General features: G+C 41.3%; 2 protein-coding genes across 4 annotated transcripts; one reads left to right on the forward strand and one right to left on the reverse strand.

Annotated features, from left to right (window-relative positions):
- Positions 1-10,666: 10,666 nt before the first annotated feature.
- rasip1 (Ras interacting protein 1) lies at positions 10,667-19,184 on the reverse strand. Of its 2 annotated transcripts, none has more exons than XM_011485412.4 (16): positions 18,894-19,184; positions 18,211-18,332; positions 17,518-17,969; positions 17,075-17,335; positions 16,755-16,966; positions 16,082-16,246; positions 15,293-15,497; positions 14,919-15,217; positions 14,667-14,828; positions 14,089-14,129; positions 13,660-13,814; positions 13,444-13,556; positions 12,115-12,409; positions 11,808-11,971; positions 11,268-11,409; positions 10,667-11,182 (listed from the first exon to the last, which is right to left on the reverse strand). In XM_011485412.4, exons 2-16 carry the CDS (start codon positions 18,330-18,332, stop codon positions 11,004-11,006), a joined length of 2,967 nt encoding a protein of 988 aa, XP_011483714.1. In that variant the 5' UTR covers positions 18,894-19,184; the 3' UTR covers positions 10,667-11,003. The 2 variants fall into 2 exon arrangements, with proteins under 2 accessions (XP_011483714.1, XP_004078003.1); XM_004077955.5 differs by having other exon boundaries at positions 16,725-16,966.
- A 3,135-nt stretch (positions 19,185-22,319) lies between these two features.
- On the forward strand, positions 22,320-24,531 carry cox6b2 (cytochrome c oxidase subunit 6B2). 2 transcript variants are annotated; one of them, XM_004077956.5, is made up of 4 exons: positions 22,320-22,459; positions 22,813-22,935; positions 23,650-23,750; positions 23,961-24,531. In XM_004077956.5, exons 2-4 carry the CDS (start codon positions 22,830-22,832, stop codon positions 24,012-24,014), a joined length of 261 nt encoding a protein of 86 aa, XP_004078004.1. In that variant the 5' UTR covers positions 22,320-22,459; positions 22,813-22,829; the 3' UTR covers positions 24,015-24,531. The 2 variants fall into 2 exon arrangements, with proteins under 2 accessions (XP_004078004.1, XP_078789629.1); XM_078933503.1 differs by having other exon boundaries at positions 22,396-22,625.
- Positions 24,532-26,398: the final 1,867 nt, after the last annotated feature.

Below are 26,398 nucleotides of genomic sequence, written 5' to 3' on the forward strand. Positions count from 1 at the left end.
GTGGGCACCGTGTTTAAATCAGCTCTCTATTAAGCGCACATTTACAAGGCTCATTTTGTTCAAAAACCAAACTCCATGGTATGTGACAAAACACAGTGTACAGTTGTGTGAAAAGTAGTACACCTTTTTTGAATTTTATGGTTGCGTGTTTAATTTCTTAATGAAAAAACAGATCTAGTGCTCATGGGCTTTTTCACTTTAATAATAAAAAAAACAAACAATAAAAAGTGTTATGTAAATATATTTTAAAAAAAAGCACAGTGCACAATTTGACACATATTTAATTATTTATTTTATGCACAAAATGACTGAGTCCCATGCATTGTTATGGAGCAACTTCTGCATGTTAGTTTTAGTATTTATTAAGAGAATATAGTTAAAATTAATTACAAAAAGATTTTCTGGTAGGAAATCTGTGTGTTAATTTTTCACAGCCAAATAAAAGTAATCCCGATCCTAAACTGAGTTTGTGATACATTTTTGACTGTTTGATACTTTGGTAAAACTGAGCCTTCTTGGTGACCTCAGCAGCACTTTTGTGCCTATATCCCATTGTTATGAAATTAACCCAAACCATAACTTCTCTACCACCCTGTTCGACAGCTAGAAAAAAGGGGATTGTGCTGGAATATGGTGTTTATTCCTTTTGTCATGCCTGCTTCTTAACTTTCCCTCCTTCGTCTGAAAGGTAATTTCCGTAAGTATTGGACTTGGTACTGATCCAACTTTATTAGCCAAAACTGAGCTGCCTCGTCTGCTTCAGATATATTTTTACAAGTTCTTCAAAAAACAGTTCATGCACATGCAGACAATTTATAAATTAGCTACTTTGATTATTTTTTTATAGTAACTTAGTGGAATGCTCAGTTCTGCAAAGAGGGACAAACATCTTCGGTGAATGGTTGTCTTTACTGGGTTCTACCACAAGTATCCAGGCATGTCATCAAACACCACCAAGACAACTGAGGAAATCTGTAATCTGTGATGTGAAGTCGGACCTGCCCCAACTGGGTTATCTAGGTGTTTGAAGGACTGAGAGAACAAGGATGTTTTGAAACTTGAAACACCTCTTGAACCTCAGGAAACTTTGGTGATTTTTCCGTAAAAAAATAGATTCATGGATTTAGTTTGAACCCCTGACCAACCACTTACAGGCACACTGTTTAACCCACACACTGTTTAACAGCTGCCAGTCAGCTGTAGGGTTAGTAGTTTAATTGCTAGTATCTTTATGTTAAAGTATCTATCCAGTAGTGTCTTGGTTGAAAAAGTCTGGGTGGATTGGGTCAAGCTGCATGCTAGTTCTACCATCCAGTATGAGATGCTTTCCCCTGCTCAGGTCATTAAACTTTTAAAGGTTGGCAAGAATTCCTGGTAAATCAAGTAAAAAGGCAGAAGAACTTGTACCTACATTTTCTGACGTTTTCCCCTTTTTAATTTGAAGAATGAGGAAGTATAACATGTCCTATCTCGCTGTTAATCTTCTGTCTGTATGTTTTTCCTTCATTTCTGGGTGAACTCTTCACTTGTCATACTGGGCTTTTCCCTGGTCATCTTACACAATTTATTTAAAGACTAGCAACCTTTCATGCAAGGACAAAGGCCCATTGGTTTATGTAATCTGATAGTATGAGACCAATAGTTGAAAAGATACAGTATCGCACACCGCCTTTCATCTTGAGTCTGGTGACAAAATGGAAAGATCTAGGGATAAAGGCGATGGTAAGAAAAAAGCCGTCATCGCGTTTCTTGTTTTGATGCAGAGGCATGACTGTGTGACACATTGGTAAGTTTGTGTCTGTTTATTGTTTTCTTTAGTCGGTTTTGACACATTTACATGTGGTGTTCAACTTGACCTACTTCAAATTGCAGGAATGGGCCACTGGAGTTAGAAATGTTCTGGTTCGGCCCTGTTTGACTTAGGGAACTGTTTCAATGAGTTTTGTTTTTTTTACTTTGTTGTGATATATAACACCTCTGAATGGAAAATACAGTGTATTCTTTTTTTTAACAACCCTCTAGTTGTCTACTCTTTTGTGTATAAGCATAAAACCTCTCCCTCTTTTGGCCTGCTCATGTTCCAATCTCACTTCAACTGTTTTGAGGTTGTGTTGCCTGTGAAGAAATCTCTGAAGTAACAAGATGAAGCAACAGGTTGCTGACAGAGTGTTGGACGGAGAAGATGAGACATAGAAAAGGGTGGGTAGTAGGCAAAAAGAAAGTTTTACTGTGCAAACAGACTTTCCATCTACCCTGTATGCCCCCTCCATCTCAGTCTAGTGTTAATACGCTGGAGACCTCTGGCTTGTCTGAGAGCTCAGGTTCTCCCCGCCACTCTTCTCACTGCCTTTCTCAGTCGCCCTAAACATTCTTTCCTTCCTTGTCATTGTGTGTCGGGTCTGCACCCCTTTCTTCTGCTCATCTCTTCCTTCTGTCAAATCTCCCCCTTTTCTTCCATTCAGTTCTTACTTGTGGGATCCAACACGTGCGATAAAGCAATCAAAGATTCTATCTATCTAGGACATCTCTATTTCATCACCAAGTACTGTTTTGAGGTGGAGATTAAGTAAAAGTGAAGTCCTGTTTCTTGTTCATTGCATTCCTGAGTGTGCAGAGTGGTTTCCTCGGAGACTCATGCAGACTCTGATCCTCCGTCCCGCAGCATTTCTGCTGTAAGTTACCACATCTGTGTTTTTCTGCGAATGATGTGTGCACTATCAGGGCTGACCACTACTTGCGTCTGCGTCAGCCACACACTGAACCCGTTGTTATGTTATTCTACGGAAGCACTGACTTGCTGACAAACACATGGGAAATGAGGGACTGGGGGAGACGGGGGGGGAGCATGTGTAAGTGAGGCAAGTCCTGTGAGATGAGGGGAAAGAGTGAACGGAGCGGGAAGATAAGCGTGACGTCACAGTTTGCCCTTCTTTATCGGGACTTCAGTCTCATGGGGGGAGCTTGAGAGGATGCCCTTTTGCCGGCAGATTGACAGCCACATTGTCACGCCAGAACACAAACACTCACACAAGGACACATACTCTTACGTCGGCTAGACAGTTCACCTAAGTATTTAAAATAATTTATAACCCGCTGCCCTCTTTCATCTGACCTGCTCTGGCTGTTTTTCTGAATGCTGACGCACTTCGGGGCCCTTCATCATTGGCTATTCATTTAATTAAGACTCATTTACACAATGACAATCATAAATCAACCTCCTACAAAAAGGAATAGCAGATAACGCAACCTGCCACAGAGCTGCTCACGGCCTGCTCATTCTATCGATCACTTCCTGTGCATCAGCCATACGGTGTGTAAATTTCATCATAACTAGGAGTAAACAGGGGAAAGGAAATTTCATATCCGTATGTCGTCACTGTTTATGTTTTGAAAACGTGCACAGATAGGCATCGGGATGTGAACACAAAAGTTTGGAGACAGAGGTCACTGGAGATGTTGGGAAGTGAAATGTGCTCTGACTGCACATGAAAGGGAAGATGGACCTCGGGCTAATCCAAATGTCATCTTTAGTTTTAGGAATGTACTGCTGCAATGCACAGAACTTCCACCACATTCCACGCTCACATCACCCAAACTAGTCTGGTTTATTGTTTATTTCTTTTCTTTTACTTGAGTTTTCAATCAATTTTACTGTAATGGTTTACGTAAACTGTGAAAAATTTATCTCTCATACATCTTGGACATGCAGTCTTTCAGTATATCTGTAACAAAGAAGGGAAGATATGAAAGTTGTGTTTTTGCATGCATTCTTCCTGACCGACATTATCGTGATCTCTCATGTCTGATGACCATCTTTGGCTTGTGTTTCTGCACAACCATCCACATGCCAAAACCTCTTCAGTTTTATTTTCTTGACCATTGTTTATTGCGGCAGCACACAAAGGCTGTGTTTCTTGTGCAGTCTGAGGACCAACTTCAACACTGGAGATCTGTGACTAAAAGGAAAAAAATGAAAGTTATTCTACTCTCTCTATTCATGCTCCCAATGTTTAGATGCACTTTGACCCACAGTTGTTCTTAATTAGCCCTTAACTCCTCTGTTCGGAGACCTTTAAATGCCTTGCATGTCTTCATATATCAGTGGCATTCTGTGAGTCAAGGACTCGGAAATAAAAGCAGTCCAGTTCTATTTTTGGCACATGGTTTTTTCACATAACAGCACACTCACACCACCTCTTTTTTTTATTTTACGCCTTCTTTTCCCTTCCTTTGCTCCTGATCCTCTTTTGGTTCATCAATCACACTGGATAACTACTGGGCAAATGAATGATGTTGGCTGGCCTCATGAACCGCTTCGGACAACAGATGCCTTTTGCAGCCCACTGGATCCCCAGCAGTGGCAGAAACCAAGCCAGGAATGTAGGGAATTGCTCAATGAGCGATAAGAAGGAAATTCTCTGTCAAAGGCTGGATTAAAAATGTAGAAATAACAAGAGAACGGACAGTCACTCTGGGAAAAAAAGGAATGACGTGAAAGAGTGGGATGGAATGGAACAGGAAGCCTGGACAGACAAAAGGTCTGGGTTTTTACTCTGACACAATAAACAGAATGACATCCATCTGAGAAGGTTGATGATGAGGATAGAGTCACGTCACATGACATGAGTTGGATAGGTTTGGGGTGTTCAGAGAGATGTATTCTTTGTACAGTGTTACACAAAGCAGAAAGTTGAAGAAAATCCTCACTTCTAAAGATGTAAAACAACAGACATGTGCAAACACCAAATGGATAATCTTTGATGTCACCCATAAAAAATGACACAGAAATTGAGTCTGAAGTAGGACAGGGCAATATACCAGTTTTTTCTACCTATCTTCATTATATGCCGTGGTGGTGGCTGTGGTGCAGCGGTGGGGTGATCAACCTCTGCTCAGAGGATTACAGGTTTGTTTCCTGCTTTGCCCGCCCAGGTGCCCAGGTGTCATGGGCAAGACACTGTTATAGATTGGTGCCAGTGTTCAGCAGAGTGTGAATGGGTCTGTGACAGTAAAGTGCCATACAAGTACGTGCCAAAAATGGGCCATTGGGTAGGACAAAGGAAAATAAGAGTTTTGTTTGGTCAATCCTTGGATCTGCCCACTTCTATCCATCTATCTGTTTTCAAAACCAGCTTAATCCCTTTTTGGGGTCATGGGGCTGCTGGAGATCATCCCAGCCACTGATGGTTCACCAGTTCATCACAGGGCCACAATATTACATACATTCTCACATTCACACCTAGAGACAATTTAGATACATCAATGAACCTATAATGCATATTTTTGCGCTGTGGGAGGAAGCCGTAGTGCCTGGAGGAAACGCACCCATAAATACTCAGAGAACATACAAACTCCACACAGAAAGAACCCAGAAAGGAATCAGGATTTTCTCGCTGTGAGGTGAAAGGTCTAACCACTACACCACAGAGCAGCACGATTTTCTCACCTGACAATCAAAGAGGCATTTCCCTCAAGACTACTGATCAAATCTAACACCCCCCCCCCCCCCCCCCAACATCCCACACACATGCACACACACACTTCTTAGGAATAAAAAGAATAAAAAAACAGTAAGAAAAAGCAAAAAATGCAAAAAATGTTTTAATTCACCAGTTTTGGGAGTGAAATATGAGTTTTTAACACAGGCCAATGAACAATTGCTTCCTTCTGCCGCCAGCCTCCAGTGGTCTTTGAGGAACAGTAACATTTAGCACATTCAGATTTGTGTCACATTCACTCACAAAAGATGGTCACTTGGTAAAACACAGGAAGGACATGGGATAGGAAGAGGAAACAACATATGTGGTGCATGCTAAAGACCTGAGTTGAAGGACAAAGGTTAGGAAAGGCCTGGTGATTCTTTGGCTTTGACTGACAGCGCCTCTTTATGACTCACTGACTTGGATTTGACTGCTGTCTCCTTGACTCCTCGATCTGTCTGATGTTTAAGCTCACTTCACTCTGATCCAGCTTAGCTTCCTCCTGCCACCTACTAAATCTGATGTTACATCACCGCCTACCAACAAGCGTGTGGTGTTGATTTCCAGGGCATCCAGTTGGTAATTGTTTTGGGTTGCCAAATTGCTACAAGACGAACTGGATTACATGTCAACAGAGTAGCCCACTCCCAGCACACACACGAGCACACACGTGCCCTTTCTGTTTCTCCCAGATTACATCATAGCACAGCCTCCCTCATTTGTGAGCGACCTCATGGTCACAAGGGGGTCGGAGAAAAGTCTGGTGAGTTCGAAAAGAAAAGGGATAATGGGATACATAGAAGAGGGCAGGAGGCATAACACTCCTTCTTGCATATGCTTTTCTATTCATCCCAAACGGAAAGATAAGGTGGTTGATAGTAATCTGGTTTCTGTTTATGCAATCTGGTGTCAGACAGAGAGAGTGTAACCCTGCATGTTTGCTCATTGTATGAATGTGGGGTTCTACACATCTTTTTCTGTATCCAGATCATAAATAATCATCAAATTAGAAGGAAATGAATCCATATAAAACTCCCCAGGATGTCTTATCTTTAGTAACTGTGATTCATTCCTGTAATATTATGACCAGAGTGCTGTAAACTTCTGCCAATTATGAAAACAAAGTTGAGACAGACAAACAGTAACTCCAACTGGACTTCCTCTACCCAAAGTTATTCAATAATAAATCTTTAAAGTGAAAAGGCGTTTGAGCGTTTCAAAAGAATACTTTCTGTGTGGCAATTCAATATGGTTGAGCTCATAATGAAAAGTGCTCATTCAATACAATTCTGTTTCATTTATATGGCCCAATATTACGACACAGTTGTCTCAATGGGCTTCACAATTGTACAAAACATAAAATTTGTTATAAAATACAATAGTCGATTGCTAAACTAAACTAAACAGGTCAAGCTAACCTGGGCATCACTGCCCTTAGACCCTTTTTGTCATTTAGGAAAACCAGAATCCAGGAAAAAAAAGAAGAAACCTCATGGATATCCACATGAAGAAGGATCCTCTCCCAGGACGGACAGGCGATGTACCTGTTCTGTTAATTCACTTTGCTTGCTCAAACTGAACAGAAGAAACACAGGACTAGAAAATGTCCATTAAAAGTGAAGAGTTGTGCCTCTCTCTTGTATATTTTGGTCAAAACCTTGCGTAACCACCCATTGCGGCTCTTTGGCTTTTTGACCCATCTGAAACAGCTGACGCAAGGCACATATGTGGGTATGTGAGCTACAAATTTTGCCCTTGAAAAGCCCAGACAGATGAGAAACTGGTTTTTAATTTGTTTTAATAATTCTTTTTCTTTGTTGCTCTATTAAAGATCTCCCCTGGGAAGTTTGGACGACTGACAGCTGAGGTGGAGCCTGGAGCAGCCAAGCAAGAAGGAAAGTGTTTTTCATGTGTTTATGTGTGTATTTTCCCTGTCTCTCAGGGCCAAGGCTTAGGGGAAAACCTGTGAAACTCTCTTCATATCCTCTAGCTTGCTATACCTTCGAGGTGCAATCCCCCACCATCCTTCAGTACCAATGTGCAGAATCAGTAGAAGGCAGAAACCCAGTGAGTAACCCTGACACTAATATGGAAAAAAGCCTGTTTGGACTGAATATAAGGGCAAATATTATTCTTCCTGAGTGTAACCACGGCAAGCACCTCTGACCTGGCAGTGAAAGTGCTGAAACAAAAAGCCCAAAGACTTTTGCTGCTCCATCAAAGGAGAGCTACATAAAATAAACATGGCCATCAGATTACCACGCTGAACACGGGACCATGCCGGCTGCCCCGCCGCCCAAACCCATAGCTCTATGGGAGTTAAGTGTGGGGTCCGTTCAGTCAACACCATGACGCAAAATGGAACAAGACTCTGACAGAAGCCCGAGGCTGATGGAATAAGGCTCCTGCCCACAGGCCCACAAGCCCCCCAGCCCAGGAGACACATACTGAGCAAGAACAGGAGGCAAAACGAGGGAAGGAAGGAAAAGGTAGATGAAGAAAAGAGGAAAAGACCACCCGTTCCAAATTGGTGTTACTGGACGAGTCACAAATTGCACACTACACATATACATGCACTGCAGAGTCAGACAGGCAGCTGCAGGTCAGGACAGACAGCCGCCAGTGGAGAGATGGCCGGTTGAGGGCAGGGCAGAGTAACACACGGTGGTGGTTGGTGGTGGTGGGGGCAGCAGCCAGCAAGACTGTGAGGCTATGATGGTTGACCTAACTAACAGTGGACAGCCTCAGCTTGAAAGATCTGACTGCACAGGAGTCCTTTTATCAATCCATGTGTGTACCTCATGCAATTGTGTTTAGGTGCACCAACAAGCAAGGAAAAAAGTCTTAGTGTTCACTCATGCCTTTCACATTTGTGTGACGCAGCTATGAGGAAACTAATCTGTCCCTCAAGGAATGCCACAACTTTTCTCTTGTCCTCTTGGTAACCTCTGAGCCTTCCACTTCCATAAGCCTCATCTCCAACCTCAGCTACAGTCTGTCATCTGTCTGGGTCTGACAGATTTCCCTTCCAACACCTCTGACCCTCCTTTCAGTCATCTCAAACCTCACTCAGATTGCTACACCCCCAGTCTGCTTTGTTGCCTGTCTGTGACCCAACAGAGATTTCCCTGCTCTCGTTTCCTCTCTGGCTCTTAACACGAGAGTCAGCACGGAGCTGTGCAAAATGTTCCACCCTCACGTTGTCTCGCACCGACTCCCTGGTGAATGTGTCTCATACAGCCAGGTTCCTAAATGTTTTTAGTCTGGCACCAAAATTGAGAAACCACATTCCACACAGTACTAATTTGGACTGGAAGGGCCCTCTCCTCTGGTTCCATGACAGAACATGTCTCACAAATTTCATCATTGGCCCTTCAGTCATCACATTCTGCCCTTTTTGGCTGGCATATTACTAGAAAAAACCTCTTTATACTTCAGGCATGACACAGGGATCAGGTAAAGTGTTACCAGAAGAGACAGCAAGGCCTTTCCAGGTTATAGCTGTTAGTGATAAGTGTGTTAGAGCCACAGGCTTTTCTCTCTCTTTCTCTTTTTTGTTCCAGAAAATGACTCCTGTGTGCACAACAATGAACAAAATCACCCAGGTCCACTGGGCCTCTCACCAGCAGCATCGCATTACCACACTTGGCTCCCTACTGTTCTTCTTTTCTTTGAATCCTTCCCTCTTTTCTCCTCTGACTCAGCTGTTTTTGTAGGAAACTCCGTCTCTTTGAAGCACGGTAGAATCTTTCATTACTCGACAGCAGAGCAAAAGGAGGAGATGATAGGGAGCAAAGAACTGGTCCATTGTCTTCGCTCCTTCCTTCAAGTCACCAGTGATAATTGTGTCAGGCTAATTACAGAGAGCCGCTGCAGCAGGTGTGGGACTGTGCACCTGGGCAAAAAGTCCTCTGAGTGCATTTATCTGCATGACCACATGGATCTGGGTGAAAGTGTGCATGGCGTGTCATGAGTGACTTAAAAAGAAAAGCTCTGTGTGTCACAAGCTTGTTACTTAATAGCACTCAGACAGTGATCAGCATGCTGCATCATAGACTACTGTAATGTCACACAATCATGGCATGGTATACCAGTCTGAACCCAATCTGTGTTTAATTAGAAGCAACAGACAACATCTGTACAACATTACTGGAAAGCTGAAATTAGCGCACAAACACGGGTCCCACTCTCACTCATCCACCGCACTGAATTTCAAATGAAAGCCATTACAATCCCCTAATTGATACACACAGCCACAGAGGGCCTATTTTTATGATTCATGATCCATAGTCAGTCGTCCTCACTGGCATGTTTTCTTTTTGCATCAGCCCAGTCAAATATTGGAGAGACAGACCAGAGGCGGTGGGAATGATGTAAGCAGGGGTCTCTCACGGGATTTTATTTTGTTTTTGGTGAGCTTTTTACTGTAAAGGAACTCCACTAAGGAGCTGACCAGAAGAAAGGAAACTCGCTGGCCGGGTGCCAAAAGAGGTACACGATAACTCTCTGAGACGTCATTGAGCTCCTTTGTCAAAACAAATAAAGGGATGAATTGTTTTCTAAAGGCATCTGGCCGACTAGACAGTGAAATTGACTGTATATGAGAAAATTATGACCAACAAGAAAAAAGTTATTCATCCAACATGATGACATCACAAGTCTACTCTGTGGTCACGACAACTACATGTTACTTTATGCCACATTAGATGGAGTTTTATAGAGACGGAGGATTGTAACTTGTTTGTCTGTGTCTCTGTAATGGACCCTGGGATTGAATTCATCCTAATGGAAGCCCAAACCAGGTACAGAAAGATGGTTGAATGAAATTAAAAATCTCTATTTACCACTGTGGCACATTATCTGACAGGAGACTAAAACCTATTCTCTCTACAGGTCCAGAGAAAGTGTACCTTGTGTGGTCATCACAGGTTCATTTGTTCTTCTGAGTCACAAACCCACCTAAAATACTCCTGCTAATACAGGAAATGAGTGTGCTTTGCCGTAGATGATAATGCAGTTGTCTCAGTCCAGCATTGTACCTGCAGACTCATCATTTAGGTTAAATGAGGAATGTGTCCTGCAACGCCACCTTGTGGAATGTTTTCTGGTGAGGAAGCCCAGGAGTGTGCCAAACCTCAGGGGCACAGCGCCGGGGAGGGATATTGCCAAAGACCACGCGGAAACTGTTAGCCTAGAAGTCAGCATTTTATCAAAAAGGAGTAGTCTGAAAGCATACATGGAAGCCAAGAAGGCAAAACACTACCTGACCAGACAAACATAGAGTTTTATTATCTGATTTTCAGTAAATCTTTATGAAGATTTGTTAAAGCCAGTACATCTGTATTACTTGAAATTATCTAAACGACTACATAAAATGATATGAAGATGTCATGAAAGACAAAAGTAGGCAGACAAATCAGAAAAGTGTCACATTGTTTTTTTCTTATTTCTAGAGATATGTCTTCTTTTTTTTTCCCTCTCAACTTCTGTTAGACATCCATTGAGAGACAAATATGGGCTTCTTCAAAGCCGAGTCCTCTGATTGGCTGGGAGCTCATCCTGGTCAAGTCCCCACAAGAAGGTACGGAGCCGTGTAACTTCCTTCTGGAGCTCTGGGCTTGGGATTGGCTGGGAGAGGTCAAGACGGGGAGTCTCATTTGGGAGAATGAGAGGTGGGTGATCCAGAAAGCTCTCAAAGATGTCTGATAAGAGGAGATTTGATCAAGAAAAGTTTAATTTAGCATTTGATGCTTGAAACAAAACTCCTATCTGCAGGTGTTTTATTACCTCCACTCAGCTCTGTGCCGGCTGGAGGTGACCAGGATGCAGGGGGGGCTCTAGTCGGTCCCAGCTTGTAACGTGTGAGCAGATGATGGAGCTGGGCAGAACTTAACAAAGCATGGTCCTCCTGTAGACTAGCCCAGGATGACTGGAAAATAAGGAGTTAAAAAAACCCATCTTAACATGTTTATCATGTTCTGTGGAAAGCTTTTTTTTTGGAAAGTTTTTCTTGTATTTTCAGGACATTATAGTAGTTTTTTCTTTTTACTTGGTCATTTCTTAGAGAGGCTGAAAAAGCACATTACTTTTCAATCCTAAAAAGCTTAATGCAAAGCTGGTGCAATAATTACATGTAATTTTATCTTTTTCTTCCATGTGTCTAAACCTACGCAAAACTTTGAGATACAAAAAGTAAAATACATATGATTATCCAGTCATACATTTCACAGAAAGTATTATACAAGTCATATTACGAGTAGATTATTTAAAAATAATAAGACAAATAAAAATGTTGAAAATAAAATAAACAGTTTGTCAAGTTCTCACCTGGATAAGTCGAGTTTTGGGAATACACAAAAAGTTTACTGTGATAGATAATTTCTTCATGAACTCAGAGGCTATGTCTCCTAAACCTGCCCCCTGGAGCCAGTCTAAAACAAGATCCAAGTTGGTTCGGATCTGGACTGCTCTGGACCACGAAAACAGCTCATCTAAAGTGAAGGATTTGGAAGAGAACAAAAATACAACATTTCTTTTTTTTAAAATCAAAAACACTAAACTTGTTATGGTTTTGCACATGAAATTTTGCATCCCCAGCATCATAGCTGATGGTCACATCAGCACACGCTCTCACCTCTCTCCAGTAAAGTGTTAAGCAGGGAGGTGTTGGTGAAGAAGAAGAGGTAGCCAAAGGTTTGAGAAGTTAGTGGTGGAGACAAACAGGCCTCTCGAGACAACATCAGGGAGCAGCGATACACTTCCACCAATCCTGCAACCTTGGGAGGCAAGGTAGACACGTCATCCACTTCTCCATCTCCCACTTTTTTCTCTTCTCCCTCTGCACCTCGGGGTTCCTCCTTTTCTTTCTTTTTCTCTTCACTGGAGAATGGGTTGGTGTCCAGGAGGGCTGGAAGAAGGGAGTAAAGGGTCTTTGTGGACAGAAAAGACAGAAACTTTGGTTAATTTGGTTTTGAAAAGTCTAAAATCAACAATCTGGCAATGATGTATAGAGAACAGGTCATTGAAAAAAGGATAGATGAGCTAAATTAAAAGTATATTCTATGATTAAGCTCTTTAGGTTCACAAGGCAAATGAATCACGGTTTCCCTAAAAATCACTGTCTAATGTAAAATGTGAAAAACTACAATGATAGAAGCTGCTGCCTCAGGTTAAAGAAATTCTATTAAAAACTGATCCATACAATAATAAATGATGTTTGATGTTTCTTTTATTTGAAGTCGGATTTGATTATATGTACAGGTAAATACAAAATAAATTGTGCTTGTATTTAGATGGATTCTGGACATTTGAGTCCAAATAATTTACACTTTGATCAAAACTTATCAATGTTTTTAAATACACAAATTCAGAGGAAACGGAGATGAGATATTCCTGCTGACATTGATGTAGGTGATGAATGGGCGTGCCAAATCTTGATTTTCTCCAAAGGATGGAGGAGTGAAGAAATCCGTGAGCTGCAATGTGAAGTATGAATCACGCAGCCTTTTATCTGAGGCTGAAATACGACTTCAAAAGTCACTCCCCAACCTGCTACCACATACATTTCCATGCTTTGATACAAGAGGTCCATTGTGATTAAAAAGGTCGTATTCTTTCCAGGACAGTGATACATCCCCATACTTTCCACTCACAAGGCCTCAAAGAAGACTAAATATTGACCTGCCCTCTTGAGTCCTGGGAAAACTGTGTGTGACCTTCTGAAACATGACATTTATAGAGAAGAGGATATGTGGGTGCCTTTGAAAATAATGACTATGATCGGGATAGGAATCTCTGTTGGTTCTGACCTCTAAAATCCTAAAAAAAACACCATGGCATTTGTCATTTTGCTTTTTATTTATTTAATGAATTGCATGCATGAGCTGGGAATTGTCTATTTGATTGATTGGTTTTCTGGTAATTCGGCATGAAAAACTGCTGCTCGTCAAGCTGTGTGTTTTACCTTGGTAAGGTGATAGACACACTGCTGGAAGGTGTGCATGATCACGTCATCCAGCTGTGCCAGGGCTTCTGAACAGGTGTCCATATCAGCCGTCAGAACCGGATCTCCAGGGGCTTCCGAAACACAATCAGCACCATCAAAGACCGCGTAGCTGTTTTCAAAGTCAAACTAAGCTATCCGAGTCGTAAATGCTCATCTTTTTCTGATCCCCCTCACCTTCAAATTCCCACTCCTTCTCCATAACTTCAACTTTGACCTGAAAGAAGTTAAGGAGCTCCGTGGCATTTGACATCCAGAACATGAGGGGTCGCAGGTCAGACGACAGTTTTTGAACGTTCGGTGTGCTTATCTCTCCTTCTTGTTCCGTCGAGCTGCGCAGGAACATTAGGTAATTGTTATTGTGAACATTCTCCTGTCTGTAATCAGCTTGCAATTTAAGGAAAAAGCTTAGTAAAAATAGACAGAGTTAATATTACTCAGCTAAAGGCATGCCATTCTTAAACATCACTGTGTTAAAAAATGCTTTCATCATATCACAAAAAATTTCCCCAGGTCACAACATGAAAAGTATAAAATATGCAATGAATCACTCAAGGGGAGCTCTCTAAACAGAGGAAGCATTACACTGCCAAAAAATGTTCTTACTTCTGCGTGGGATGCTTATCCCCGAATTCCTTTATGTTATCCTGGAAGAGAAAGTTGGGGAGAAAGGAGAGGCATCTTAGCGGTGGGGGGTGGCATGGAGATGTTAGGGGTGGGGGGGTTGAGTCTGGCCCTGCAGCCAGAACAATTAACGCACATTTTCCAGCAGGAGGGAAGTGACATCAGCTCATCTTCGCTCCTGTTCACAGCGAAGAGCACACGCCCGCCTGCTGGTTTTTCTGTCTGACTGTGTGTGGTAATGTCTCTGGGCCAATCTGATCCTGGTCAGGCCTGGCTATTATGAAGTATTATCCTAACAATGTTCATTTGCTTCATAGGAAAGTTATTCTTAGAGAACTGAGATGTTTGGCTGTTGTTTTCTTTTTTTTTTTTCAACGGCAAAAGCAGCAGCTCCAAATCAGACGAAAGGTCATGACACTCAGAGGATTCTTCCAGTGGAATTTCGTGGTCCTCTAAAGTTTCGGGCAGCTGTCTTTACATTGAGTAAACACCATTTTTAAACAGCCACAGTTGATGGTTAAGGCAGAAACCATTAACTAATGTTCTTTATGTTTACTTACCCAGACAATTTCTTTAATTAGATTTGCTGACTTCAGTAAGATCTGTGGTGTAAGAGCAGGGTCCAGGTGTTTGGAGGCGTGATCTATCATGATCGACAGGAGATAAGCAGGAGCTAAGGGCCCCCCACCAGAGTCTGGGGAGGAATTTTTTGAAATGATCTCCTAAAAAAAAAAAACAAATAAACAAACCACAGCATCAACAACCATTTTAAGGTCAGATAACCAGATTCAAAGTTTGTTTGATAAACTCACCTGTAACAAGCTGTCTGCATGACGAGGGTGGAACTTCAAAGCCGCCTCTGTGGAGCCAAGGTACTGCCTCAGTGCCTCCTGTCTGTCCACCAGCCCCGAAGGGCAACAGGTGGCGGAGGCATCGGCCTGCCATGGCAGCGTCAGAGCGAGCGGTGGCGCTGGAGTGACGCGTGGGTCACGATACAGGAAAAGAAAGTGGTCCCCCAGACCAATCACATCCCCGGGCTTTAAGACTGTCTCCCTGTACAGAGCTGCTCCGTTGTGAGTGACTGCACCTCCTCTAAAGGGCCGCATCAGAGCTGGGATCCATAAAGCAGAAATGTCAGTAACTAACACGAGTTATTCGGTGTGATTTAATTTAGCATCTTTGGTACCTTGTCCAGTAGGGGTCTCTGGTACTGCAGAGTCTCTCCTAACCAGCAGGTGCCTGACCAAAATGTCTGGAGCAGACAGGAATGTGTCCACCTTCAAAGGCTTCTTACCCTTCCTCTCTCTTTCCCTGTCCTTCTCTCTTTCTCTCATTGTTGGCTTTCTCCCAAACACATGCGTATGTCCCGCCATGATGTACAAAACAAAATCCTACACAAAACACACAGTGTAAAAAAAAAAGGTCAGATATCTCCCAAGATCCACCGTTTATATCAGTCTGTCATCAGATGCTGTTAAACAGACGGAGGTTGATGAGAAGTGAAGTGTGTCACAGTTTGCTACAATGGAGACCTGTGTGAGGTCATTGTGTGATGGAGTGATGTGCACAGAGGGGCTTTGAACATCGGACGGATAAGTTCTTGAGCGATTGTGTTGCTCTAAAGGTGTTTTGTGCTGCATGGTGAATGGGAGACGCTTGTGTCGGGATGGAAATCCTGATGGAATGTGGAGATTACAGACATGCAGGTATGATGTCAGAAGCAGACCTTGGGTTTGCACAGGTCAACCTCTTTTACACATGTGTACATTAGAGTTGCTCAATGTGGATACATTTTGGTGCATGTTAAACGTCCTTACATCCTGAAGGCGCAGAAGGAGCCAAACCAAGGTGTGGTTCTGCGTTCGACAGCAGAAAACACTTGGAGATGCAGCCAAAATGCTGCAATCTAACGGGTTTGTTGGAGAGTTTATTGTTAGTATGTATGCGTGTGATATCATCTTTCAGCATGTCTTGCCTTGCTCTGATCATAACCTTGCAGCAACAGGAAGTAGGGCCGGTCTGTGGGTGGAAGAATTAGGCTTTGTGACATCACTTCCAGGTCGCAGTTGGAGTAATCCTTCTCGTCGTCTGCAGGTTGATTCGTCCATCCAACTTTGGCTTCTGCTCTTGATGCTCTCACCTGGTGAAAGAAAAAGACAAGATACTTGCATTCAATGGTTCTGAGGGGAAAAAAATGACAATTTGAAAAGAGCTTTCTTGGAATGTCCCATATGAAAAGTTTAAAAATAAATATATTTTTTGATGCAGAGAAACATTTTTTTGTTTCATTTATTTGTATGTTTTTGGGTTTTATGTAGTTTTTTTTTTAATTGTTCAAATTTTGCAAGTTTTGTTGATTTTCCCCCTGTTGCTGTTATCTGGGACATAGGATTTATTTCTGAGTAACTGCAGTGTTTTGGGAAATGTTTTTTTTAGATAGGCTTCCTGTTTTTTTTGTGTGCTTCCTGAAAAAACTGTGTTTTCTGTTGTGTAGCTGCATTATGTGAGGGCTATCTTGTTTTTGAAATCACTGTCATGGTTTTCTTGTTGGTTGCTCTTGTTATGTTTTGATTGTTTATTTTTTTTGCATCCTGAAGGATACATTTGCGTGTCTTCACCTCTCCTGGCTGTGGGTTGATCATGCTCACTATGTTCTTCCTGTCCTGTGCCGTTCCGCTGTTGTTAGGGCAGTTGCTTGAGCCTCGGGGATCGTTGCTGACATGGTTTTGCTGGCGGCGACGCAGACTCAGGTTCATGTCACTGATGCTCCTCCGAAGCTCTGTGTTTCTTCCACGGTGTCCACGCTCGCACTCCTCTGGCCCACCACCAGATGACATCCTGGAGCGCCTCCAGCGCACGCCTGTTACCCAGACATGCTCAGCATACATCAGTTTTACCATGAGTCATGCATAAAGAGACAGAACACCCTTGCATGCCATCAGACATATCTGAGAAAGCTCACACATACCTTGGTGGCTCTCCCCATCCCTCTCACGCTCCTGCTCTCTTTCCCTTTCCTCCCTCTCATAGTCCTCTTTCCTGTGGATTTCAAAGCGCCGCTCAAATCCATCCTTAGGTCGCCACATGTCCACTAACAACAAAGGGCATTCCCATGGGGCAACACTTCTCCGGCACTCTGTCTCCCACTTGAAAGCTCCATCTGGTTGTTGGACGGGCTTACCAATGACATCACACAACAAAAAGTCTTCAGGGCTGTACTTTTGGAGAACTATAAGGTAATGAAGGAAGTATAGAGAAGGACAAGAAGAGGGAGGGTGGTTATTTTTCTAAACTCTGCTGTTTATCTTTTTGTATTAAGTCATTCCCAACTGGTTCATTTTTTTCAAAAGCAGTAATGGATTGCAGCAGAGGTCACCGTGAAGAAAGAAAGAAAGTCCCCCTCTGTCATACCTGCGTCATCGTTCTCATCCCTCTCTCTTTCAGTGTAGCGAGTGATGACCTGGGAGATGAGCTGCCTGGCTGTGGAGTGACTGTTAGCCAGCAGGGAGCGATAGTTGGCTCCACTGGAGAGAGCATCACCATAGATCTTTATCAGGCCCGGGGCAGAGGAAGAGGCTGGGGGCAAGTAGTGATGGGAGGAGGGGGTGGCAGAAGAAGCCCAAAGCTCTCTCTCCCTCTCTCCCACTGCTCGGTCCCGATCACTGTTGGAGCGCCCCCGCAGGAAGAGCTGAGAAATACGCTTTGTGCGAGACTGGGGAGCTGCAGGCTTTGGCCTGAGGAAGGCCGGTGATGGAGATGGGGAAGGGGAAGGGGAAGCCAGTGAGGGAGTGGAGTTAGACAGGGATGAGGAAGGAGCAGAGGGGGCCTCGTGGAGTGAGGCTGCGTCCGAACTGGTAGTTGACCTGAGAATGGTGGCGGGGGGTTGGGGCAGATGGACGCGAGAGGAAAGGAAGAGGAAGAAACAAGCCAGCTGTAAATTATGACTGACCAGAACAACCACAATAAAACATACAGATGACAGTGAAACTAAGATAAGACAGCATCAGTTCAATTTTCACTTAAGCGGGCAATGAGACCACAGATAAATATTCATCATGACAGTGAAGCTGAATATAGCATTAAAGGAAATGAGAACAGACTGACTTGACAGAGATAGCACTGGGCCAGCGACCTCCGAGCTTGGCAAAGTGTTTCCTTGGGGAGTTAATCCACAAACCCACAGGGAAATTAAGCTTTCCAAATCGAGGACTCCCAGACCCCTCCATCTAACAGAAAAAAAAAGAATTTTTGTTTTAAATAACACACGATTTCTTTAAAAGTTCATCAAACTATGACAAAATGCGCACATGTCAGGTCTGTCATCAGCTTTGTGTCATCAGTGCCAGCAGAGAAACAATAAAACAATGGGATGATGTCACTATCAAAAGAGTATAAACAGGATACCTACAGCAGGTTGTCAAGATTGTAAACACATGTACACACGTTTACAAAAAAGGCCTTGAAATAATTCTGAAACAGGAAGCGTGTTTCCAAGGGCTCAGGCCCAGCTGTTGGAGTGACAGGGAAAATCCCATTCCAGAGCTCTTTCACATCTCATTCTCCCACTCATACATTTGTATAAATCGTGATTTCAGATTTGAGAGCAATCGCTGCACCTTTGTGCAAAACCACCACCTCTTTAAAGGTTTAGACAGGTCTCAGCTTGAGAAATGTCCACACCTAAGATCTATTCTTTTCCTACCAAGCAGAAGTGATAGCGTTCTTTGAAGAGCCTCCTGCACTTTGAGAACAAACAAACACGGTAACTTCAAATGAAACCAACTCACCCACTGTTGCTTGTGGCCTCTGTTAAAGTTCGCTGTGAGGATCCTTTCACCAGCCTAAAGAGTATTTGCTGTTCAAAGCGATGTGGTAAGCGTTGCCTTTTCTTCACAAGAACGATCCATTTTTGAAAAGCCCTAAATGTTAAACATGGACACCCCTACTTGCAAGTATCCATCAGTTGTTGTCTCTACTAGAACCAAAACACGTTTCTTAGATTTTTCTGTGGAAAAGTGGAAAAGACGTGGTGCCTCTTTCTGTCTGGCTCACAGCTGCTCTGGGTCTATAGATAGAGTAACGGGCCTATTGTTCCAAGTGACAGAATTTCCTTCCTTTGCTTTGGACAACACCTATATCCTGACTGGGAGAAGGAGAGGGAGAGATTGGTAGAAAGTGAGGGAAGGGTACATTTATACTCATATAGGATTTCGACACCTTTTTAGGAATAATGTGAGCATCACACACAGATCCAAATAAATATTCTGTTTTTCTTGTGAAAATTAAAAAAAAAGGTAATTTCTCCTGTGACCGATGTGCTTTTACAGGAACTACTAAAAAAAGCCGGGAAATACTCTCAAGATTGTTGCTATCAAGTCTGGCATTGTTGTGCGAGTTAACCAGACAGGCACACACTAACAAACAAAACTCTCTAAAAAAGGAATTATGTGGACTGTTGCTGAAAAGAGGATGAAGGAAATAGACAGACAGGAAGCTCAGTGTAGACACCTGTGACCTTTGACTTGCTCTTCAACAGAAGGATGCTGACGCATTAAGAAAGGACACTGTCTCGTGTCCCAATTCAATGACTTTTGTACCATCTGAATGGTTGCTTTCAACTTCCTGTAATGACAGAACAGACACGCTTGTTTAAAGTCATCCAAACTGTACACTTTTTTAACACAAGCCCAATGTACGTTATTAGAATCAAGATTTTCATGACTGTTACAACTCGTCAATGGCTTGGGGCACTTTTAAATGTGAAAAATTATAACACAGTTTTGGGGACACAAACTGTTTTATTTTATTTTATAGGTTGGTCATGGTGACATAACCGATTACAGTAGACTGGCTGTCTTAAGTGTTAAAATATTGTGAAAACTTCTCAACCATTATGTTTAACAGACCAGCACGATCAGGCTGAATAACATCGGGGTAGTGTAAAAGATGAAAAAGGAAGTCTGAAGTTTTATTTTGAAAAAAAGAAATGAAAAAATAAAGCTCAATTCAATAACCACAAAAGAACCAAAAGTGACAACAGTGTATGACGCAGTAGGCAGAAATTAAACCTACTTACATTTTTTTCTCTAATCCTCATCTACATTCTTCAGCCTAAAATGTTTATTTATTTATCAATTTATTCACGTTTGAAAAAGATTCTGGAGTCTCCAGTGTTTAAAACAAAAAAACTTGTAGGTCCTAAATAGCTTATTTCCCAGAATGAAATGAGGCAAATTTTAGTGATGCTTCAGAAGCAGAGCTAGAACATCATACGTACAAAGGGGGATGAGAGAGGGGCAGAATACTTTTGAAGGGTGGCAAATTCAATTCAATTTTATTCAATTTTATTTGTATTGCCCAAATTCACAACAACAGTTGTCTCGATGGGGTTCGTATCGGTACTATTGAAGAAGTAAAACATAAAATCAAAAGGATCATGAATACATAGAATTCAATAAGAAAATACTAAATTTAACAAACAAACGGACTAAACTAAACTGGCATCCCTGCCCGTAGACCCTCCTTCGCGGTGAGGAAAAACTCCTGAAAAAAACGGATTCCGGAAAAAACTAAGAAACCTCAGGGGTGTCCACATGAAGGAGGGATCCTCCCTCAGGACGGACAGAACTCATAGAGAAGAAATAACTTATCTAACTCTACAACTACATATTTAAAGTCCTGCAGACGAGCTTCATCCAGACGGAGTTTGGGGGACAGTCGGGGGCGAGTCGAGCCGGAGACAGGATCCACAACCAGGTGTAGGAGCAGTAGTAAAGGCGAGCTAGAAATGAGGTACACGGTCAGGTACAGGAGCACGGATGAGCCAACTGGAATCTGGAAGCACTCCCACTCCCCAGGAGGGGAGAGGGAAAGAGGGACAGTACATGAATCGCACTACACCACACAGAGGCATGGAGAACTAAATGATAAATAATGATCAAGAATAAAGGACAGACGGAGGGTAGAAGTAGATGAGAAAAGAGGACACAACCCCAGGTAGTCCATAGCTACCTCAGCTTCAAAATTACTAGCAGCCTACTAACAAATGATTGTTATTAAGTTTAATTTAAACACATTAAAATTAAGTTAAATAATATCTGAATACTAGCTAGTCTGACAATAAGCCTGTCCAAAGAGGAATGTTTTGAGCCTAACTTTGAATGTAGAAACTGTGTCGGCCTGTCTTACATGAGCTGGGAGTTTATTACATAAAACAGGGGCTTGGTGGCTAAACGCTCTACCTCCAACTGTGCTTTTTAAAAATTCCAGGAACCAGATGCAGTCCTGCATTTTGGAAGCGAAGTGTTCTATTTGGATGGTAAAGCACTAGGAGGTATTTGATATAGAATGGGGCCATACCATGTAAGGCCTTATAGGTTATAACTTGATTCTAGAATCAACTGTGAGCCAGTGAAGTGAAACTAACACAGGAGTGATATGATCTCTTCTGTTAGTTCCTGCTAACAATCTAGCTGCTGCGTTCTGAACAAGCTGGAGACTTCATAAGGAACTTTTAGGACACGCTGCCAACAGAGTTACAGTAATCCAGTCTAGACATGGCCAATGCATGGATGCGTTTTTCAGCATCACTCTTAGAAAGAATATTTCTGATCTTAGCTATATTGCGCAGGTGAAAAAAGGCAGTTCTACACGCCTGAGATATGTGAGCCTTAAATGATAAATCCTGGTCAAATAAAACCCCAAGGTTTCTGACTGTGGAATTGGGGGGCTATACTAATTTACCCCGTCCAGGGAGACTATCTGATCAGACAGTGCATCTCTGAGGTTTTTGGGACCGAGTATGATGACCTCAGTTTTTTCTGGCTTCAGGAGGAGGTAATTAATAGTCATCCAGGTCTTGATGTCTCTGATGCATGCATTGCAGGCATTCAGCTTCTCTATAGTCATTCTGGTCAGGTTTGATGGATAAAAACAAGTGCGTTTGGTCAGCAACAGCAACAAGAACAACAGAGTGGAACGCCTGTACATTTACATTAGGGCAGACGCCTCATGCCTTATCCAGGCAGCTAACAAATGTTAAATAAAAACAAGAAAAATCCGAATCGGAGTAATATAATTTTAACAAAAGCTGTGCGAGAAAAAAAAGAATGCTGAATATATTACATTTATTTTTTTTATAATATTTACGCTCAATGATTTACTATATTTTACAAGTAAACCTTTCTAAATATTGATAAATAGAACCAACAAATAATATTTTCAAACAAAACTGTTTAACTTTATTAACAAGAACAGGAAGTGCATTGTGGGTAAGGGTCGCATCCCAGCGTCCTTTGCGTTGCTCAGAAAGAGGTCATTTTTTCTCGGAGAGGACGCAAAAAGATTTGCCAAGGTTAGCATACTTAACTTTGATGTTTAAGGTTATCCGTTACAATATTATGATTCTTTATTTCTCAATGTAACCTCAGAGGGTTTTGGATTTTGACGGTTTGTTTTTTAAACCAATACATTTCAAACCGATTTTGCTCGCTCTTATTAGCTTCGAGCTAGCTGCTAAGGTATGACTTTTTAAAGCGATGCTAACTGATCTAAAGTCGTGTTTTACAGTTTAGATAGTGATTTTGCTTCTAACTGGAGACTTTACATTCAACTTAAGAATAGTGGGGTTTTTTCACCTTTAATTTAAACTTAATGTGTTATTATCTACCTTAAAGCACACTAAATTGTTTTTGTTTTAAAATCTAGCACTCGGAGTAGCAAACATGTCTGAAACCATAGAGGAAAAGATAAAAACCTACAGGACGGCTCCTTTCGATGCCCGCTTCCCCAACACTAACCAGACCCGCAACTGTTACCAGAACTACCTGGGTAAGAAGTGTATTAAATTATCTATGCCGTGTCATCTTCTGTGTAAATATTGCTTTCATTCAAATACAAATTCAAATGTATTTTTCGTTTGTATGTGAAGAGCCAAAATAAAATGCTTTTCCAATACATATGAATGTATCTGAAAGGCCCATTATTAAATTTCCATCTTAACCCACTTGTAGAATTTGTGACAAGGCTGGGAAATAGCTGTTTACTGACACTCTCCCCGTTAATTTGCCTGAATTTTAGTTATTTAGAAGATTGTATAAAGCTGGTACAGTCATATCATTGGGGTTGGTTTACACTTTATTTTTACACTCTTAACACTGTTGACATTAATACACGTATTAGGGATAAAAAAAAACTCCTTTTATAGACGTTTAATGCATTTTCCAAAAGCACGAATAATATTTAAAATGTTCTTGTATCCTTAGTTTTTGTATCAAATTAATATGCAGTTTACCAGAACTGTTAAAAAAAGTTAGAAAATAATTAAAAGTGGACATAGTGGGATATGAAGACTAAATATTCTATTTTCCTCTCTATTAATATAAAAAATCTAATTAACCAAAAACTAAAATCATTTGTTATAAATGTAGTTAAATAGAATAGCCTGTTTACTTCACACTGGATTAAACAATCTTATCATTTTGGATGTTAACCTGTGCACAAAACCCGCTAACCTCCATCTATTTTTGTCACGGTGAACTGCAGACTTCCACAGGTGCAACAAGGCCTTGTCATCCAAAGGCCAGGATGTGGCTCCATGCCAGTGGTACCAGAGGGTTTACAAGAGCCTCTGCCCCATGGGCTGGGTAAGTTGTTGCTATGTGATATCACTATTATTTGAATAGTCAAACCTGGCAAAAAGTTACACAGAACTTGAAAAAAAAATATAGGCTGGATAATTTTTAGAGAAGAGTTGAATTCTCTGACAGGATTGCATGGGTGCAAACATTTTTTGGCCAGGACTGTATCTGCCCATATTTGTGTTGATCTAAGCTTCTCTTGCATGTCTCTTACAGGTCTCAAAATGGGATGAACAAATTGAAAACGGAAATTTCCCTGGAAAGATCTGAAATCACTTTTCGTCACCAGTGAGGGTGTTGGGGTGACCTCTCCAGAACAACACAAATAATAACATACATTCTTACTTAAAGCTCAAAGCACACGCAAATTGAAATAGTGAAGTTATAAATCTTTTTTTTCTTTCTCCAAATCTTTGGCATAGTTTAATATGCGTTGATGACGTTTAAATACCTTTTAAACGGGTATAAACTCATGAGCCTGTCATTTTGTCATTTCAGTACACAACTGACCTCAGCTGGTATTACCCGAGCAAAAGTAAATATCTTTTCTTTAAATGTTACATTGTTTGCATTTTTTTTTCTCCCCATTCTGTGAACAAATGTATTTAAACATACATAGATGAAGATATTATGCTCAGAATCCAATGTTCTAAGACTAAAGTTTGAGCGTTCTTATAGTTGTGATTCTTCAAAGTTGGACTTACCGTTTGCCAACCTTTCAAGCATGACACCCTTACTTTTATTGTGAAGTGGACATGTTTAATAAAGTTTCAAAAAATCTGTAAAACTGTGGTGTGTTTCTATGACTGATACTAGCTTTCAGTAGTTCCAAACATTACTGTAAATAAAACAGGGGGGGGGGGGGCATGAAAAAAGCTGTGTAACATCCTTTATTGCCAAAAACTGTAGATCATAAGATTACAAAATGAGTATGGTATTGCTGGGTTTGCTTTTAAGTGGTTTGCCTCCTACTTGACTGACATAACATTCCCTGTTTATAGTAATGGTATTCTTTCTGATACCTCTTCACTCCTGCATTGTGTGCTGCAGGGATCTGTTTTAGGTCCACTGTTGTCTGCCCACTTGGAAAGGTTTTGGATAACTTCAAAAACGTCTCATGCTATTTCTATGCCGATGATATTCAGCTATACTGCTCCTTCAATGACTTTGAACTCCATAAACTTATAAGACTGCCTTACCTGTGTTAAATCATGGCTCACAAGTAACAGTCTTCAGCTAAACTCAGAAAAGACTGAAACACTAATAGTTACTCCAGAAAACCCAATCCCAATAATTTCTCAGCACTTCGGGACTTTGAGCTCCTCTGTCCAGCCCTGAATCAGAAATCTTGGTGTCTGGTTTGACTGATCAATGTCTTTGGACATTTAAATTAGAAATTGTTATTACCATTTACGTAACAGCTAAATTGCCTTTTTATCTAACTCAGTCTTAGAGATAGTTATCTATGCTTTTATTTCTTCTCGTTTAGATTATTGTAATTCTCTTTTATTTGTTTTAATAAATCTCTTCTGAACTGTCTTCAGTTAGTCCAAAAAACTGATGCTAGGCTTTTAACATGATCTGACAAAAGGGCACACATCACCCCCATTTTATCCTCCTTGCACTTGCTCCCGATCAAGTGACGTATTGATTTTAAAATATTACTTTTAACATATAGAGCTTTAAATGGACAGACCCCACAAAACTTCTCAGACTTGCTCCATCCCTATGCTTCTTGCTGTGCCCTCCAATCCTCGAAACAAAAGAATTTAGAAAAAAAATTTAAAGCCAAATATAAAACCAGAGGTGACCAGTCGCTCTGTTAGAGCTGCTACTGGGTGGAACTTCACCCTAATAACTATTAGAAATCAAAACTCATATAATTAATTTAAGATGCAGTTAAAGAAATGGATCATTGACAATCAGAGCTGTCAGCACTGAGTAAACCTCCACTCACCGATCCCCGTTACCATCTTGTCTTGTATTTGTGTATATGTTCATTCTTTTGTCAGATTTTGGATTGTTTTAGCACTAATTTACTTCTAGGTTAACTGCTAATTTTACTGAATGTACGGTTTAATATATGTACGTAATGTTATGCAAATATAGGATTTTTTTTTTGTATCTTTTAGGGTGATTTTAACATCTACCTATGGCCTGCAGAGGAAACTTAGCCCTTTGGCTAACTGGCATATTGACAGGAATGTTTATTAATATGCACTGTCCATGTATTGGGGAAAAAAAATCCAGACAATGGTCCCCAGACTCTGGAATGCCCTCCCTCTGTCCCTTCGTGCAGCTGACTCTGTCGATTCTTTTAAAGGTCAACTGATGACACTTTTATTCAAAAATGCTTTTAACAGACTGGTTTCATCATTATTTCTATTCTACATTTATTTTCTTGTATTTTGTTTGGTTTTACATCATATTTAATTGATTGTTTCTGTGTTTTTATTGTACTGTATTGCGTTGTCTTTTATTGTTCAGGGCTTTGTGATTTTATCTGGGAAAGGCGCTATATAAATAAAACTAACTTACCAACTTACTTACTTACAAAAAATGGGATATATCTGTGTTTGATAGTAATGTGACCGCTTGATTATATTGTGCAATTCCTTCTTTTGGCCACACTGGGACAGCATTACTTTGCCTGA

Source organism: Oryzias latipes, chromosome 16 (assembly GCF_053564925.1).
Source record: "Oryzias latipes strain Hd-rR chromosome 16, Olatipes_Hd-rR_3.1".
NCBI classification, from domain to species: Eukaryota; Metazoa; Chordata; class Actinopteri; order Beloniformes; family Adrianichthyidae; genus Oryzias; species Oryzias latipes.